The following is a 16,050-nucleotide window of genomic DNA, read 5'->3' as shown; positions in this document are numbered from 1 at the left end:
AACCAGTTACGCATTCAAAGTAGAAACTGCAATTCACCGTCCACTCATTGCTCACCATGACACCCAATGCTTGTATAAAATAGTAAATAAGGCACACGAAGATCTTGAGCAAATTTTATGCTTATAAAATAGAAAAAGGACTGCACAGGGCATATGAATATGAACCAGTGCTTCAACAGCCTATCAAGTTCAAACCATTACAATCATTCGCCTACAGCTATTACAGAATGTTGCTAAGCTTGTCACCTATAACTCGTTCTAATAGATAACAATGTCACAGAATTACAATCATTAGTTATACACCTTGGAGGCAAACATCCAAGTCTTTGGCTTCAATCTGCAGAAGACCACACGATCTTGCATGTGGCAGCTGTCTTAAGCATCAATGAAACGGATGTCAAATGTGTTGGGATGGATCTGCCACACGTTCAAGGCTGCATATTCCTCCAAGCATTCTTTCAGCTGAGCTTCACTATATCCCTGTTGACAGCAAGTCATCAGGTTTCAGCCAATTAAAAGCAATATATAACCATGGTACATAGCAAGCTCTTAGGGATACGCAAAGGAAAACAATAGTTTTTGTGTATTTGACAAGCCTATTTCCTGCATGCTTTACGCATGGCATGAGATAATGTATATGATATTTTGACAAAAGGATTTATTCCATTACATAAATAAAGGAAATTTTAGTAATTAAAAGGGAAAAGCGAATGTATAATGATCGAGTTTCACTATTTACTGCTCCACTGACCAGACTAGAATAAAAGAAGTTGCGTTTCTATTTTCTAATTTAGTCTGAAATAGTTTTGTTTTTGCTGTCTTTGTTATGATAATAAATTACCGGTGTGGTTGAACCATGAGCCCGCCCACTCAGATAAACTAACTTCTCCTAGTTACAAGATGAAAATATGAGAGACCACCTCAATAAGCAGATCCCACCAAGTCCATAAACGTCTTGTCAGGCTTTTAGAAACATACCTTTCTTGAAATCCAGTTGAGAGCATGGGCATAGCTCACATCCATCCTGTTAGTTCTTGCAGCTTCATCACGTAAGATTGAATAAATATCAGAAATTGCATCCAGACCAGATTTTTGGCGGTCATCTGAATACAAAGAAAACTTCGACATTTGCATTAGCCTAAGTGCCTCATCCACATCACTCTGAGCAACATATTCGGAGAATCTGAGTCTTGCCAGAGCCTGAAAAAAAGATGAAAGTTTCATTAGCAATGGAAGTTCTGAGGAAAAGATGTGGTACATGATGATTAAACAAGTTCTCCATGAAAGGACACTGTATTGCAGTCCACTTGAGTGATTAAATTAAATGTACATAATCTCATACTGCTTTTGACCCAAAACAAGATAAAGATGGCCATTCCATTGTCAATGCTGTTAACTAAGGGGCAAGACCACTTAATTATTCTTGTTAATACACATTGGCCAATCAATAAACTAGGACGTACTGATGATATTTTAGAATTGTTGTTGACGAGAGCCATAACTAATGAATAGCACCTACCCATCAACACGGATTGGTTCATAAAATAAAACTTACCGCAGATATCCTAAGAATGCTGAGGAGAGTCCTAACTGTTGTATAAGAGTGGGGAGTGTTTGATTTCGCCTCTTCCTGCCTAATACTGGAATATGCACTTGCTATATATTCCTCCAACTCCCTTGGTACAGCAGGTGACAGTTTTCTTGCAGCCGAAATATATGCTCTAGTAGTCATGATAAGAATTCAGGTCCATGTGAGAGCATTTTCAACTCGGTTTATGATCAGGATACACATAAATGTGCAATAAAGAATATATACCCCTTTTTTCAAATTTTATTAAACTTAAATTGGGTATGAAGTAATTCAGAAGTAAAATATTTGTGGCTGATTTACCTAAGGACAGAAGGTTCAAGGGGAGTAAATCCAAGGTCTGGAGATTCCTTGGCCTGGTGGACATGGAGAACATGCCGGGCCATTTCAAGATCAGTATCCATATCTGCTCGGTCAAGAATCAACCACAGGAGATCAAATCTTGATAGAAGGGCAGGAGGCAGATTAATATTCTCTGCTGGTGTTCTCCTTAGATCATACCTCCCCCTAAGGCAAAAGGAGAATGTTGAATAATTAGACATGGCATGCAAAGCTTTAAGCAAGCCAAAAAGGGGGATCATACATCATTGCAACAATCCGAATGAGATTAGACTTGCATCTTAGCACAAAACCAAGGTTGCTATGCTGAGTTTATGAATAGTTTACCAGGCTGGATTAGCGGCAGCAAGGACAGCAGTCCGTGCATTCAGAGATGTAGTGATACCAGCTTTAGCAATACTAACAGTTTGCTGCTCCATTACTTCATGAATTGATGTGCGGTCTGATTCATCCATTTTATCAAACTCATCTATGGCACATATACCCATGTCCGCTAGAACCTGATGCAAGTATTGGAGCTTATGGTACCCTTTTAATGAAAGAAAGGCAGGAACAAGTGAAATTAGTAATACAAAGCACCCTCACCAGAGCTCCACCTTCCAAAACCATTTCATTTGTCACGGGATCCTTCTGAACAGCTGCAGTCAGACCAACTCCACTACTTCCTTTTCCAGTTGTGTACACACCTCTAGGTGCAACATTGATTATGTGTTTAAGAAGCTGACTTTTTGCAACACCAGGATCACCCATCAGGCATATATGTATGTCTCCTCTAATCTGCATTATCACATGAGAATACTTATTACAGTAGACATGGTACAAAAGTGTAAGATTTATAAAATAAAAACAGCTGCTCAACATATTTAATACTTCAAATTATGTTCAAAGATTTTCTTCTGCTACAAGACTACCCGCTAATTGAGGAGGAACGACAAAAACAACTATTATCAGAAACTCAGCATCCTCAACAGAAATACAGAAGTAATGCACAGAAAAAGTATTTCTATGCATTTACCTTCATCCCATCCTTTAATTTTCGATGAGGAGCACCAACTAGGAGAAGAAGAAGGGCCTTTTTAACATCTTCATGCCCAAAAATTTCTGGGGCCAAGGAGCGTGCCAATTTGTTATAAATATCACCATCCTCGGCTAAGCAAGCAATTTGTTCTTCTTCATCACCTCTAAGTTCGTATCTACACTTAAAAATCAATTAGTTCCACCAAAAAGCTATTCATCAGAAATTATGTGCTTTCATTAGACAAGAAACTGGAGTACATGCCCTATGAATGAGAAAAGACACTGATTTCAGATGGAAGTTGAGGATAGTTATCTTGACAGACTGACAGGAGAAAGAACGAATATATACACAGAACTTGATCCAATTATGATCATTAATCACAACTATTTTTCATATATAACAGACCCAATCAAATGAAATAATAATTTCAATAGGAGTCTTATGTGAAAGCCATTAGATTAATGTTTTTCTTTTCTCTCTCAATTAAGGTAAGATGGGATAAAATGGATTTCTCATTCTTTCTGCAACCTTATTCACTAACAATCCTTTATTCTTTCCGTGAATAATGACCTGGAGATTTAATTACAGTATTAGAACGGTGCTGGTTTTCAAATTGCAGCAGCCTTTCATATCTGTTGTTCCAAATTTGTTGTTTTCACAAAATTTAATAACTTTAACCAAGAGTAAGCATAAACAGATGAATATAGCAAATGTCTTACTCTTCATATTTTTTCTTGAAATGGGTGACAGACATGGCTTCCAAGTATGTATCTGCAATTAGTCCAGCCCGCATTGCCCTAAATCCAGTGTATGGGATTGGAAGAAATATTCCTGACAACTCAACAATGTCACCAGGAGCAACCTGCAGTATTAAGGACAACTTAGAGAGAAAAGATAATGACCAGATGCTGAAAGACGGTAAATGACCAGTAAAAAACTTTTCAACTGCTCTTGTCCAAGCATTGAGCTCTAGTACAAATAAGATTACTTGGAGAGTAAAAAATATGCCATATGGTTTTAGTAGATTAATGCATCCAAAGAAGACTTAACAAAGTATAGTCCATATTTTGATGCTTAAAATACCATGTTTACATTTGGTTCACACAGATGGGTATGGTGCACCCTTGTTTCCAAATTTGAACGAGCATATTTTGTACAGAATATTAACTAGATATAACTAGTTAAAATAGGTATGAACAGGCATTTTCTACAATTTTTAATAATTTGAGAAACCATCTTACCTCATATATAATATTTTTACCAAGTTTAACTTGAAATAACTTTTAAGTAAGCATGGCATTTGAACATTTACCAATACTAAGACCTCTATCCAGGTCCCATAATATTTGGCGCAAGTCATATCTAGTGTACTCAACTACATGATCCAGGCTCTCTCACTCTGTATTGTAGAGGTACACCAGATAGGTTCTGGAAACACTGAAAGAAAAATGACATCTGAAGACTTGCCCACTCAAGGAACCAGGTCCTGAACTTGTGTGATGTAGGCATGCACCAGAAAGGTTCTACAAACACCTAAAAGATTTATCACTAACCTTCCTTGTTAGCTCTCCCCTGAAATGAACAGTCATTGTCCGAGGAATGTGACCTTTAGGGACATGTTCAGCTAGTTCTTGAATTTTTGCCTAAAAACAATGTTAAATTTTAGAAGAAAATTTTGGAAAGGACCTCCTGAATTTAATGGACATCGCAGGAAAATATTGACATATTCCAAACCTCCTGAAACTTCAGAAACTTAGATGCTCTGAGCTGCGGGATGAGGTTGCCTTTAGCATGATTTACTTTACATTGTTCAGATGGGCAATCAAATAGAGGCATATAAACCCGAGCAGTTACCTCCTGTTTCATATATAATAATAGGATTCTTATTTACCATATAAAGTTTAAGGATACTGAGAATCGACATTAAGCAGAGAACAAAACACAAAACCTGATAGATTTCAAATCCACACTCCTCACATGTATAGACAGCCACCTGCATCAGCGGTTTGACATCTGAGCGACGTGTCACAATGCCAGATATTCGCACAAGCTGCCCAATATATGAAGCCTTGACCTCCCTAATCGTGAAAGGTCGCCCTTTTGAAGATGCTCTAATATAAACTTCACTGGTTCCACAAAGAGACATTGTTAGTGGCCCTTCTCTTTCCTCAATAGATTCCTAGAAAAAGAATATACATTTCTCTATTTTCATTTTGGGTGTGTGCTATTTCGATCACATCAATTTTGGCATTGCTAGTTCATAAACATTGAAAAAGACATGTGATACAACACTATAAGCAAAAGTGAACTATTCCATTACCCACAAAACTTATTTATGCTTCCATAATCAGGCAATTAGTCGTTTCCATGTCCAACAGTTAATTTAACTAGCTACTAACCAAGACTTTGTACCAATGACAAATGTTAATAGTTTACATTTGAAACATCAATTTGATTAAACAATAGGAGCTTCAGGCTGATCCCAATGATTCTTACTAAAATCTTCTGATCTCTGGAGGCATCTTCTTTTGCGGATCAGAGCCACCACCATTTTCAGTTGTTTCCTCCGCCCTTTGAGTCATCAGAATATCATGGTCGTCATCCAGAAGCACCTCTGTTGGCTCTGGCAGTAGTTCATCAATCGCATTTGCAAACACATCAATATACCTCCGAGTATTTTCAGTGACTCGCCTCAAAAATTCTTCATCCAAATCCTTATACTAGTTTTTCCTCAAACAAAACAAGAACCTAATCAGAGATAATCCTTCACCTAAATTAGATAAGATACAACAGAGTCAGCAGTTGTGAGATTTTACATCAATTAAGTCTTCAAGCTCGATCTGGATGGCCTTAGTTTTCCGATTAGCAACATCTTGCTGAATATAAATAAGGAAAGAAACCAGCAATTAGGAAAGGCCAGATAAATTAATTCATTTTTTGATAGCTGAGCTACAAAGGAAGTAACTTACGAGGATGTTGATGTATTTAGCCTCGCCGTTTGGACCTGCAAAGTTTGTGAGGAAATCTTTCGCAATTTCTGCATCCAGGAAAATCCAATAATAATTAGAAAATATATACCCACACACATGCATGCATATACACACACAGAGAAGGAGATTTGCCGCTTGCCTTTGTCTTGTTTGAAGTTGAGGTCGTTCATGTCTCCGCTGTCAACTCCTCTCAGTAAGTGTGTATGCGTGTGTGAGTAAGTGAGACTCCGAGAGGGAGACTTTTTGAAAGGTTACTTCAAGCCTCCTCTCCTTATTCGAGAAGAAATTGACAAATTCGAGGGATGCGTTCAATCGGAGATTGCCTTACTGACTGAACACCTTCCCCATCTCTATTTTAGACAGATAGAGTTTTCACACAAACGCCTTGACTCGCCTATCCGAATCTGAATCCTCTACTTTCCTTGTTCGGGAGAGGGAGAGGGAGGGGCAGGGATTGGGCGGGGAGTTGGGGATTGGCGGCAAAATGAAGGGGATGGGGTATTACAGGAGGCTTTTTGGCGGGAAAGAGGAGAAAGCAACAAATTGCAATCGAGTCCTTCAAATTTCATTAATATCACATTGAGCCCAAGAAAGCTCTGAAAAGTGCCCTATTCTAATACCAATTTTTAAATATTCAAATTTATACTTTAATTCAATCAATTTTCTTCAATAAAATTCAATTATAATAGCAATTTTAATATTTTCTAATAAACTCATATTTACAAAGTTTTTTTTATCTCTTACATCACCCGTATTTTTTTCTAAACTTTTTTCTTCTCAAATTTCTTTTTTTTATTCTTTTCTCACACAATGTTGTTTCTTTTTACAAACTTCTGTTTTCTCCTTTTCTCATATCTGTACAACAGAACCTAGTGTATGATTTAAAATTGATTACTGCACCCCTTGGAAAGGAAAATTAATGACGAGAGTTGGGAAATTATACCGACCAAGGCATGAAACATGTCGCATTATGCTCTTGAAAGAAAAAGTTCGTGTACCTTTAAATAAGTTAAATATCAAACATAATAGAAATTAGATCAAACAAAACGAGGAGGGGAAATCGTTTTATACGTCGCACCATAACTTGTACTCAATTCTTAAGTTTTATAGGAGTAATACTATAGAGTTTCAACTAATTTTCCAACAATAATCCCAGATCAATTTTATGCACCCAGCGATGAAGTGTCCCACTGTATAGCAAATTCAGAAAAGCATGTACAACACAGGAGACAAATTTGGATATAAAAATGAAAAATAGCAAATTACAATTACAAAAAGCATACATATGTGGTTACAGATTTTGACACATCTATGTGCTTATAGCTTTTCTTATGCTACAAAAGCAAGCATATCATATCCTCGCTGAGACGTCCACCAATTAGATTCAGCAGTCCTCGACTTATCACAAATAGTTCAAGCATGCTGGGAATTCATTGCTGTGGCATGAGCAACAACTAGTTTGACATGTCCCCAGAATGCTCGATCCTAACTTGTATCAAATAAATCAAGCCAAGATTTGAGGGGAACATTTATGCTCAAGTTGAGTGACTAATACTTGAGAAGAATCATCATTCAAACAACAGTTAAGTGCATGACAACACTTCCTAATTTGACCTTTCCTCCTAAGAAGGCATGCTTTGCTCGGAAGTCTTGGCCAGCTTTGTTTGCACAAGTCTGTCCAAGATGGGAGGTTCCAAAGGAACCGGATCAAGACAACGCTCGGCAGTGCTAACGATAACCTGCTCAGTCAAAGTACATGAGTGTCTCGTGCAAATTTTAACATAGAAGCATTTTGGCAAAGATCAATGGCCTGAAACAAGGGTTTTTACCTCATCAAGCAGGAAATCAACAGCAGCTTCATCCTCAGCAATACGCTTTAAAGTAGACTTCAAAAAGTAAATGTCCAATTGAATTTGCTGGAATCCACTGCGGTTAAATGTCTGGAGCCGCACAAACTCTTGTAAACTCTTTAAGGAAAGTTTCACGATTGTTGTTACGACAGATTCCTGCATTTAAAAGCATTGTAAATACTGTTTTCTACCACATTAATATGCTTTACTTCTGTACAGGCTAAAATGCCCCAAACCTGTGTCTGCTCAACTTTTGTAAAAATTTCCATCTTCTGCTTGAACAGTTTAGCTAGATGTGTCTCTAGAAGTTGGCTTCTCGCCTTCTGTGTGTTTGACCTGTTCAGTCTATCATCCCTCAAAGGATTACTGCGTGAGGATGCAGTGCTCCCATTGCTGTCAGTACGTCGATGCTTACGAAGGATGCCTTGAGGCAAAATTTGCTTTACTTCAGTTCTTATTTCTTCAAACTGAAATGTGAAATCAATTTAAAACTTAGTTCAACAAAGATTTATTAATTGGTATAAAAAGCTTACTTTCGCTACTAAACAATTGCACTTATTGAAGACGAAGTTGAATAACAGGACCAGAACATTGCAAATGAATTATGAAAGATACAAGGCATGAAACACCAGTTGAGATTAATTACCTCTTGAAGAAGTAAATCCACAAACATATGCACTTCCCTTGGTTCTTTGTGCTAAGAAAGGAGGATTGGAATACATTATGAGACACATATTACAGAAGAAGAAAAGAAAATTCAAGAGATAAAAACTCACCTTGATCCAGTTGGGCGCTGCGAACCTCTTCTTCAAGAGAACTGATATTTTCTGAGTTCTCATATTTATGTACTGAAAACAACAGCAAGGTGTTAAAAGAGCTAATGCAGCTCCCAATCAATAGGAGGAAGCATTCATCAAAACAATCTCAGTAATGTGCAAATGCAATGTCCAGCTTGACCTTTGAACAATCATCACAAATTCGTCAATCGGTAAAAGCCGAAAAAAAAGAAAACAACTTACTGCAGAACAAAATACCAATTTAAAACTTAAAAAGCATTAAACTCTGTCCACCAACTAGGAAACTGAAGCAAGGCACTAAAGTACTACTATGGCATTTCGGCAAGCATTATGAAGAACATAACATCCTTGTTAGATGGCATATTGATGCACCTCAATCATTACTGGTACGTTAGATTTTGATCCAGATGTGTCAGTATATAGATGTATAAGATATAACAAATGTAAATTGATATCATTGCGTAAGATTTAGATCAAGAAAGCTCACAAGGTGCAAGAACATTTCACCAGCTGACCGAAAGATACGACAAATTTCTGCAGGAACAAATGCTGGACCATATTCAGACCCTCGAACACCACCACCAGAAAAAGAGGATGCTATTTCCTGAAAATCATATTAGCAATGTCATAGATGTCCAGAGCCTATTGAGGAATAGACATTTTAGACTACATAAATAAAGTTGGTTCCTTGCCTCAGTAATTCTTGGGATAGCACTTTGTTCAATAAAAAGAGACAATTGAGCCAGCACAAGAACAAGACCAGCAGCAATTTTATCGCCTGGCATCCGCTCTAGCAAATTCACTTCTTGACTGGCTACAGTACTCTTTCCAGAGAGCAAGCAGAAATAGTCATCAAGTTTCCTGAAGAAATCTTGAAAACCTTCTTGGACCCAATCAATTGTTAGATCTCTCAACTTCAGTAATAATTCTGAGTTTTCATCAAGAAGCCGTCTGAATTCCTGCTCAGAAATTATTCAGAAATTAGTTGGCCCCAGACATTTGAGATAAATGTATGAGTCTGAGAAGTAAGAGAATAAGACACTCCACTGAAGCGAAGCTGGAAATTCAGTGCACCACCATAAAATCATAAGACTGGCATTAACATGGAGAGAAAAGGATATCTTTCCAGTTCAAACACCTATTTTACTGATGCAACATTCTAATTCTTTTTCTCCCATCAACATATATCACATACTTCCCAAGTTTATGTGAAATACTAGCCAGTTTCTTAACCTAATATTCATATTGTATATTAACAAGGGGATCGGATCATGATACGATTTGACTTGAAATGATAACCCCTACCCAAAAGGGAAAGAAGAAAGATCTAAGCTCTCTAACAAACTTTTGATAAAGATAACAAGGAAAGGGGTTAATTCTTGATAAAATAATATAATTGTAACTTTGTCTTACCAGGAAGATATTCATACTGCCATGTAGAACTGCCTTTTGGCTGGCCTCAAGAGCTGCCTGCAAAGGATATTCTTCCTCTATTCCCTCCTTTTGTCTACCTTGGACTTTCATTACGGCATCTTCCAAATAAAGGGAAACCATAGTTGGTAACGACTAAGATGCAACAAGCTCATAATCTCCAAACTCCAATAATTAGTATATGTTTAGTCCATAACCAGATACAATGAGCAAATTCAACAAGTTAATAATCTCCAGACATAGTTCGTATACCAGGATTTTTTTTTTTTTGCCTGAACTAGCTGAAAAAATTACTATAAAACCATACTTAGAATCAAACGCACAAGAAATAAATATTTTAACACTTGTATGGTTTTAGTACTCATATTTTCTGCTCAGTACAAAGATGAGTAGAAATATAAAATATGATGTCCGTCATAGAGAGAAGGCTAGCAAAAAGAAATGCAGACAGAGATGTGCCTTTGAATTACTAAACACTTTGACAGTCTTGATATACAGCAAACTCGGTATAAACTAGCATCAGCACATAAGTTATAATTCTAATCTGAAAAGCTCAAATACATCCAATAAATGGAATAACTTGATCTACAATATATAAAAATAGAATACCTGAAATATGAAGCAGAAAATGACTAAACGCGCTAGATATATAGTCTTTGACAGCAACACGAGCAGACTGAAACCAATACGACAATCAACTTATCATAGTTTATACGATGCTTTGACCATGCCAGGTATATTCTCAGGTTTTAAGCATTGACAATGAGACCTGCAAAGCAAAGTCAGGTAGAGAAGCTTCAGGTAGCACTTCATCCAGCAGAAGCACATCACTCCAGATGACTCCTGGAAAATATAACAATTGTATTCATATGAGAAGTTCAGAACATGAACTAAATGTTAATGTCTTATAGTTACAAATATATATAATTCTTCATATAATGACTTAAAGGAAGAGGAAGACTGAGGTCAATCGAAGACTGAGGTCAATCAATAATGTCGTCACGGGGCATATAACTTTTGCGAAAAATTCCATGCATAGAACTAATGAAGATATAGTCAGGCCTCAAATTAGAATAGAAGGCAAAAGTGCTTGACCTTGTTTCATCTATGCTACTGAAATGGATCGATCATCAAAGAGTTCATAATTGGGGAAAAGGAAACAGAGGAAGAGCTGCTGAATAGAGAAAAGTGAGAGCTTAATGATCCTGTGGACCATAAGGAAGCCACATCCATGGTCAAACACAAATAAGTTAGCTTCCATACCCTCACTCTATCAGTGTATCTTGTGTCTAGATGGCAATATCCAATTTTCTAGTGGCCACTTAACCTTATGCAGAGTAGGTGGCACGCAACTAAAGAACGCCACTAAAGTAAATAAAGACGCCAAGACATGATTCCGGCAGAAAAATTATGTGCATTAATAACACATAATGCTTCAGTTTCCTTTCTGAAAATTTGAAAGAGTAACAAATGCATTTTAAATCTCTTCTGCATAACCTTGAGATTATAGCTCCGACTATTGAGCATGCTTAAAACATCTACAGTCCTGTCAGCATATCTTATGGTTTTTTGGCTTTTTAGTTCATTCATGCAAGCAAGACCCAAAAATAAACAGCTATAAGATTCGGAGCATTGAAAGTAGTAAGCATGAAGAAATGTGGTTAACTTACGAAGGATTGTCGTAAGATCTGCAGAGTGCTGCTTCTCAATTTGTTGATGAGTAGCCTCAAAGTGCCTAAGATTTAAGCAACACAAACAAATTCAAGCACAAACATAAGAACACCACCCTAATTCCAGCGTAAATGATGTACCCAAATGAAATTGATTAAGAAATGGGAACCATACTTCCTAACAAAGTCTTGTGCGAGTTTAGATAGTTGTGGTTCTGAATCCAAGAAAATTACTTTATAAGCACGAACAGCTTCCGCAAATTCACGAACAGAAGCCTGAAAAGTAATGTTTAGAAACTTAAATTGCAATGAGCAATAAAACATGGGAAAACAAAGGACCATCATTAAGATAGAAATTGGTAGTGTCCAAACTTCTTAAAAGCAAGAACAATAACAATAATTCTTCAAGTGCCTTGGGAAGTGTCAACTTTCAAGAACACCTCATTCTATCTTCTTCCACCAAACTGCGAGCTATACTTTCTAGAGAAGTGCTCATATCTGATGTATCCGATGCAGGCAAGTTTCCGCTTACACATTCAACCAAATTATTGAACCATTATCCAGAATTTCAAATATATGATAAAATAAATCAGGAGATGATATTTCCTTTATCACCTCATGTGCAGTGGCAGGAGCCGCATCAGGAACTCTTCCTGTGTCAGGAGACCCATTAACATCCACCGAAGAATTTGTCAATTCCTTGGAATCAAGGTTCAGGTCCACAAGGAACTGTTCCAACTTCTCAAACAATTTAACCTTCACGCTTTCAACCTATTCAAAGATGCAAAACTCTCAACAATACCACCACAATATAGATAAATTAGAGAGTGTGGGAATTCAAATTCTTTCTCATAACCAACACTATATATAAAATTCCAGAAAAAAAAGCCTAAGCTTAACAATCAAATATAATTATATTAAATTTGTAATGCAATAAGTGTGAGAACTAAAATTTTCTGATAATTGAAAAACAATCAATAGTATGATATAAAATTCTGAAATCAGTCTAAGTTTCACAATCAGATATACTAAGTTTGTAATGCATAATGCATAGACGAATCAGAAATGTCATTGAGAAGCTCTGCCAAAGATACAAACCGGAAAGTCCAACTGCTTAAGAAGCATGACAGCCTCGGCTCTTGCTTGTATGGACTCAGCATCTGAGAAAACCTTCCCCTGAAAGCAGTAGTAAGAAAATGAAATGTAATTTTTCTGGAAAATAACAATCTGAAAGGAGGTTCCATTTCAACCCATCCACCCCTATGCATGCACATACCCACGAGGAATGGTCCATATTCTTATACCTAAACGGAGCCTGCAGGAAACTATAAAGAGTAACTGCAGAACTCCAATGTTTAAGGAAGAATACTAAAAATCTGTTAGCTAATTTTAGCATTGAAATCAACCCGAATTTATTCTCTTCTATACAACAGACAGTCCCTACTCCATGCACCAATTACAGTTGAGGCATCAGAGTCTAAATAAGGTGCATGTGACCGATCCCAACTGGAAGGCATAAAATAGTTTCAGGGATATTTAATTTTTCATTTTTCTTGTCTTTCATTTCTTCAGAACCCAAAAGGCGGAGTTATGTACCATGTAAATTTGTTCTTCAACACTAGTTTTTTATTTCTATTACACAACAAGGACCAAAAGCACTTGCCAAAATGAATACTCCATGTCAAATTATGTTAAGTTAATTCTAACTGTTTTGGTGAGATAATGTCATTGGTCCTTCTCTCATTTTTTTCATGGATAGCCAGGATTTGTAACTGGCAACATCATTCGATTGCTTTGTTATGATTAGAGACCACTTTGAATGCTGTTGCCAACATTGTCATAACAATATAGACACCATGAGCTGGATAACACTTATCCATCCTCAATATGGATTGACAACTGACCATCCTCAGTTCAAGTGGTGAAGACTGACAAGTAAAAGAAAAGATGCCATACCTCCAAGTTGTTTATAATTATAGCAACTGCCTCTTCAGATTGTCGCATACAGTCTTGAAAAGAAGAATCTCCATATGCCTGGTAACATTATGAAACAGGTTAGAAATAGAATATTTTGATGAAATAAAGTTCAACATGATGACAATTAATATTACAGGCAAATAAAAATTGTTACAAGCAAACAGAATTCCAGGTCCAAAAATATGCAGTAAGAATATACCAACCTTGAAAATCGGCATGGCTCCAGTATAATACCTGACAGCATCGGCATAGGCTTCTGATTTGATACACTTCTCAAGTCTTGCAGGTAGATCATATATAAACTGCTTAACCATAAAAGATAAGTTTCTGTAACTTATATGGCAATTCACTGTATATTAGGATGAAAAACAAAATCTTCACAGATGGGAAACATAGAGATTCAATTCTTCGATTATTCCAGTCAATGCCTGATGCAGAGCAGGTTATTTCATAAATGAGGTTTGCCACAATTATCACATAATTTTCATCCTTGCTATACAAGTAACAGAACTTTTTTTGGTAGAAGTCATCCACCAGTTATTTTGTAAAATTCTATACCAGGCCACTGCATAGCAGGATAAGTATGGATAGAGTTACTAAACCGCGCGAATACCTGAACTTTGCGTAGAAGATTGCGGGTGCGATGCAACTTTTCTATATGCTCTCTCTTTTTAAAGAGAGAGGTGTTGACCCCATCACTTCTAGATTGCACAGACATTATCTGGAATATAAATCAGATACTTGATTGTCAGCAAATGGTGTTCCTTGCAATGTATCCTAAATTTGTATATCCAAAAACTGTCATTTGAAAGAAATAAAAAAAACTCTTTACCAAACACCTTTTCAAGAAGCCGTTCCATGTTTGTTTCCATGCCAACAATATTACTTTTCATCCTGGAAGCAGAGAAGATATTGGATCGGCATTGTAAGGAGATTACCATGCAAAGCAAAGTCATAAAAGTTTATACAAAATATTAGTCAACAAAAGAGTTGAGACTGTGCCCACTTAACATTCAAATTAAATTAGATAATTACCAAGAACTCATACTGATAGAAATCACAAAAATTGCACACATGTTCAACAAGTAAACTTAAACCACAATACAGAACTTTAATTCACTGATAGAACACCTTAATATTGTATCAGAAACAGGAAGATTACCTTTTGATTGTATCTGTTGCACTGATGAACTTGTTGTAATTCTCATACACCAACATTTGCAGGTCAGTGTCAAGATTTTTTATCTCAGCAGCCATTTCAACATGCTTCTGAAGAAGTCCTTCCATATTGGACTTTTGTACCTACACAGCCATTTAGAAACATAAGGGAAAACAATATGGATATAGAAATCTTAGCTTTCGGAATGTATGAGACAGAGCAAGTTCGAGGTGAGGGAAGAACAAACATAAGTGAATCACGCATATAAATGATCAATACTACCACATGAATCGAATGGATGAACCAATCCTTCACTTTCTCATCACAATAACTAAGATCCTGGTAAATGAACCAAACCGCTAATTTTACTACCGGATTTCACTCCAATTCCAAGTTCACAGATCCATGTATCTAGAAGACCACGTCTGCAAGAGACCTAAACAAATTCTCTTTTTCTTCCATTTTATATCCTCGGTACTCTAGCATTGCCACCGCGATTTAGCCAATCACACATACATAGGATTCATGGCTACATCCATCCAAATTTGAAAGAAAACACAAATTTCTGCCTCAATAGTCAACAGGTGATGCTTTAAGTCAAAAGATTTCCTCATGGACAAAGTCATTTGGAGTCATTCCTAAGTCCCAGCGACACACCGAAGCCAGAAGAAAGTCTTCCTAATCAACTTCAATTAGACAGATACACATTAAAATACAGCTGACAAAACGAAACAAATCATATTGCCAAGAAACATGACGATAATTGGTGAATCTCACGCATGAAAGCATTAACATTAATTAGAAGTTCCAGTTATATATTATGTCACTTAAAGTGTCTTCCAGATCCAAAATTCAAGCTGATGAACCAACATAAACCAAATTTCATCTAAGAAAGACGGAGCGAAGCTAAGATTGAGCATACGAGGAGATTCATGTACTGGTCGGCGTCAAATGAGGCGGTGTTGATGGTATCAAGTGTCGCGAATCTGGAGGAAGTGTTCGGCTGCTGCGATGACGCGGAAGAAGGATCCGGAGAATAGAAACTCGACAGGAGATCCCTCATTCTCTTGGCCTTGTCGTCCAACGTCGCTCCTCCTTCTACCTCCATTTTTAGCCCCTTAATTCTTTCTTCAGTTTCGCTTTCTTACTCAGGGGCAGGGACTTCGAAGTCTACCGCCGGCGGGATAAGTGAGGTACACGCTGAATTCATTTGACCGGACGGACTTAGTAC

General features: G+C 37.0%; 2 protein-coding genes across 2 annotated transcripts; both read right to left on the bottom strand.

Annotated features, from left to right (window-relative positions):
• Positions 105-6,410, bottom strand: LOC105163048 (DNA replication licensing factor MCM7). The gene is made up of 15 exons (XM_011081255.2): positions 6,075-6,410; positions 5,915-5,982; positions 5,762-5,821; positions 5,442-5,665; positions 4,894-5,071; positions 4,680-4,802; positions 4,499-4,588; positions 3,665-3,807; positions 2,943-3,120; positions 2,513-2,704; positions 2,255-2,427; positions 1,892-2,095; positions 1,556-1,721; positions 979-1,200; positions 105-480 (listed from the first exon to the last, which is right to left on the bottom strand). Exons 1-15 carry the CDS (start codon positions 6,103-6,105, stop codon positions 376-378), a joined length of 2,157 nt encoding a protein of 718 aa, XP_011079557.1. The 5' UTR covers positions 6,106-6,410; the 3' UTR covers positions 105-375.
• Positions 7,152-16,050, bottom strand: LOC105163046 (vacuolar protein sorting-associated protein 51 homolog). Its single transcript, XM_011081254.2, has 20 exons — positions 15,742-16,050; positions 14,823-14,962; positions 14,500-14,554; positions 14,274-14,381; positions 13,864-13,962; positions 13,640-13,717; positions 12,782-12,859; positions 12,299-12,454; positions 11,859-11,959; positions 11,684-11,748; positions 10,783-10,856; positions 10,623-10,689; positions 9,996-10,114; positions 9,275-9,541; positions 9,070-9,186; positions 8,562-8,633; positions 8,432-8,482; positions 8,022-8,252; positions 7,765-7,941; positions 7,152-7,674 (listed from the first exon to the last, which is right to left on the bottom strand). The coding sequence occupies exons 1-20, from the start codon at positions 15,925-15,927 to the stop codon at positions 7,558-7,560; spliced, it is 2,358 nt and encodes a 785-aa protein (XP_011079556.1). The 5' UTR covers positions 15,928-16,050; the 3' UTR covers positions 7,152-7,557.

This window comes from Sesamum indicum, linkage group LG6 (genome assembly GCF_000512975.1).
Source record: "Sesamum indicum cultivar Zhongzhi No. 13 linkage group LG6, S_indicum_v1.0, whole genome shotgun sequence".
NCBI lineage: Eukaryota > Viridiplantae > Streptophyta > Magnoliopsida > Lamiales > Pedaliaceae > Sesamum > Sesamum indicum.
Note: the sequence above shows the minus strand (reverse complement) of the source record. Positions and strands in the feature narration are given on the sequence as shown.

Excerpts from the sequence above, each read along its gene's own strand:
- LOC105163048 (XM_011081255.2), bottom strand. The coding sequence starts at position 6,105 with ATGAACGACCTCAACTTCAAACAAGACAAAG. Across the intron at positions 5,072-5,441 it reads CCAGAGATCAGAAGATTTTA|TGAAGTTTATATTAGAGCAT; the intron begins GTAAGAATCATT and ends TTGTGGAACCAG. Across the intron at positions 2,705-2,942 it reads AATTAAAGGATGGGATGAAG|ATTAGAGGAGACATACATAT; the intron begins GTAAATGCATAG and ends GTGATAATGCAG.
- LOC105163046 (XM_011081254.2), bottom strand. The coding sequence starts at position 15,927 with ATGGAGGTAGAAGGAGGAGCGACGTTGGACGACAAGGCCAAGAGAATG. Across the intron at positions 11,749-11,858 it reads GCACAAGACTTTGTTAGGAA|GCACTTTGAGGCTACTCATC; the intron begins GTATGGTTCCCA and ends CTTAAATCTTAG. Across the intron at positions 9,542-9,995 it reads GCAGTATGAATATCTTCCTG|GAATTCAGACGGCTTCTTGA; the intron begins GTAAGACAAAGT and ends ATTTCTGAGCAG.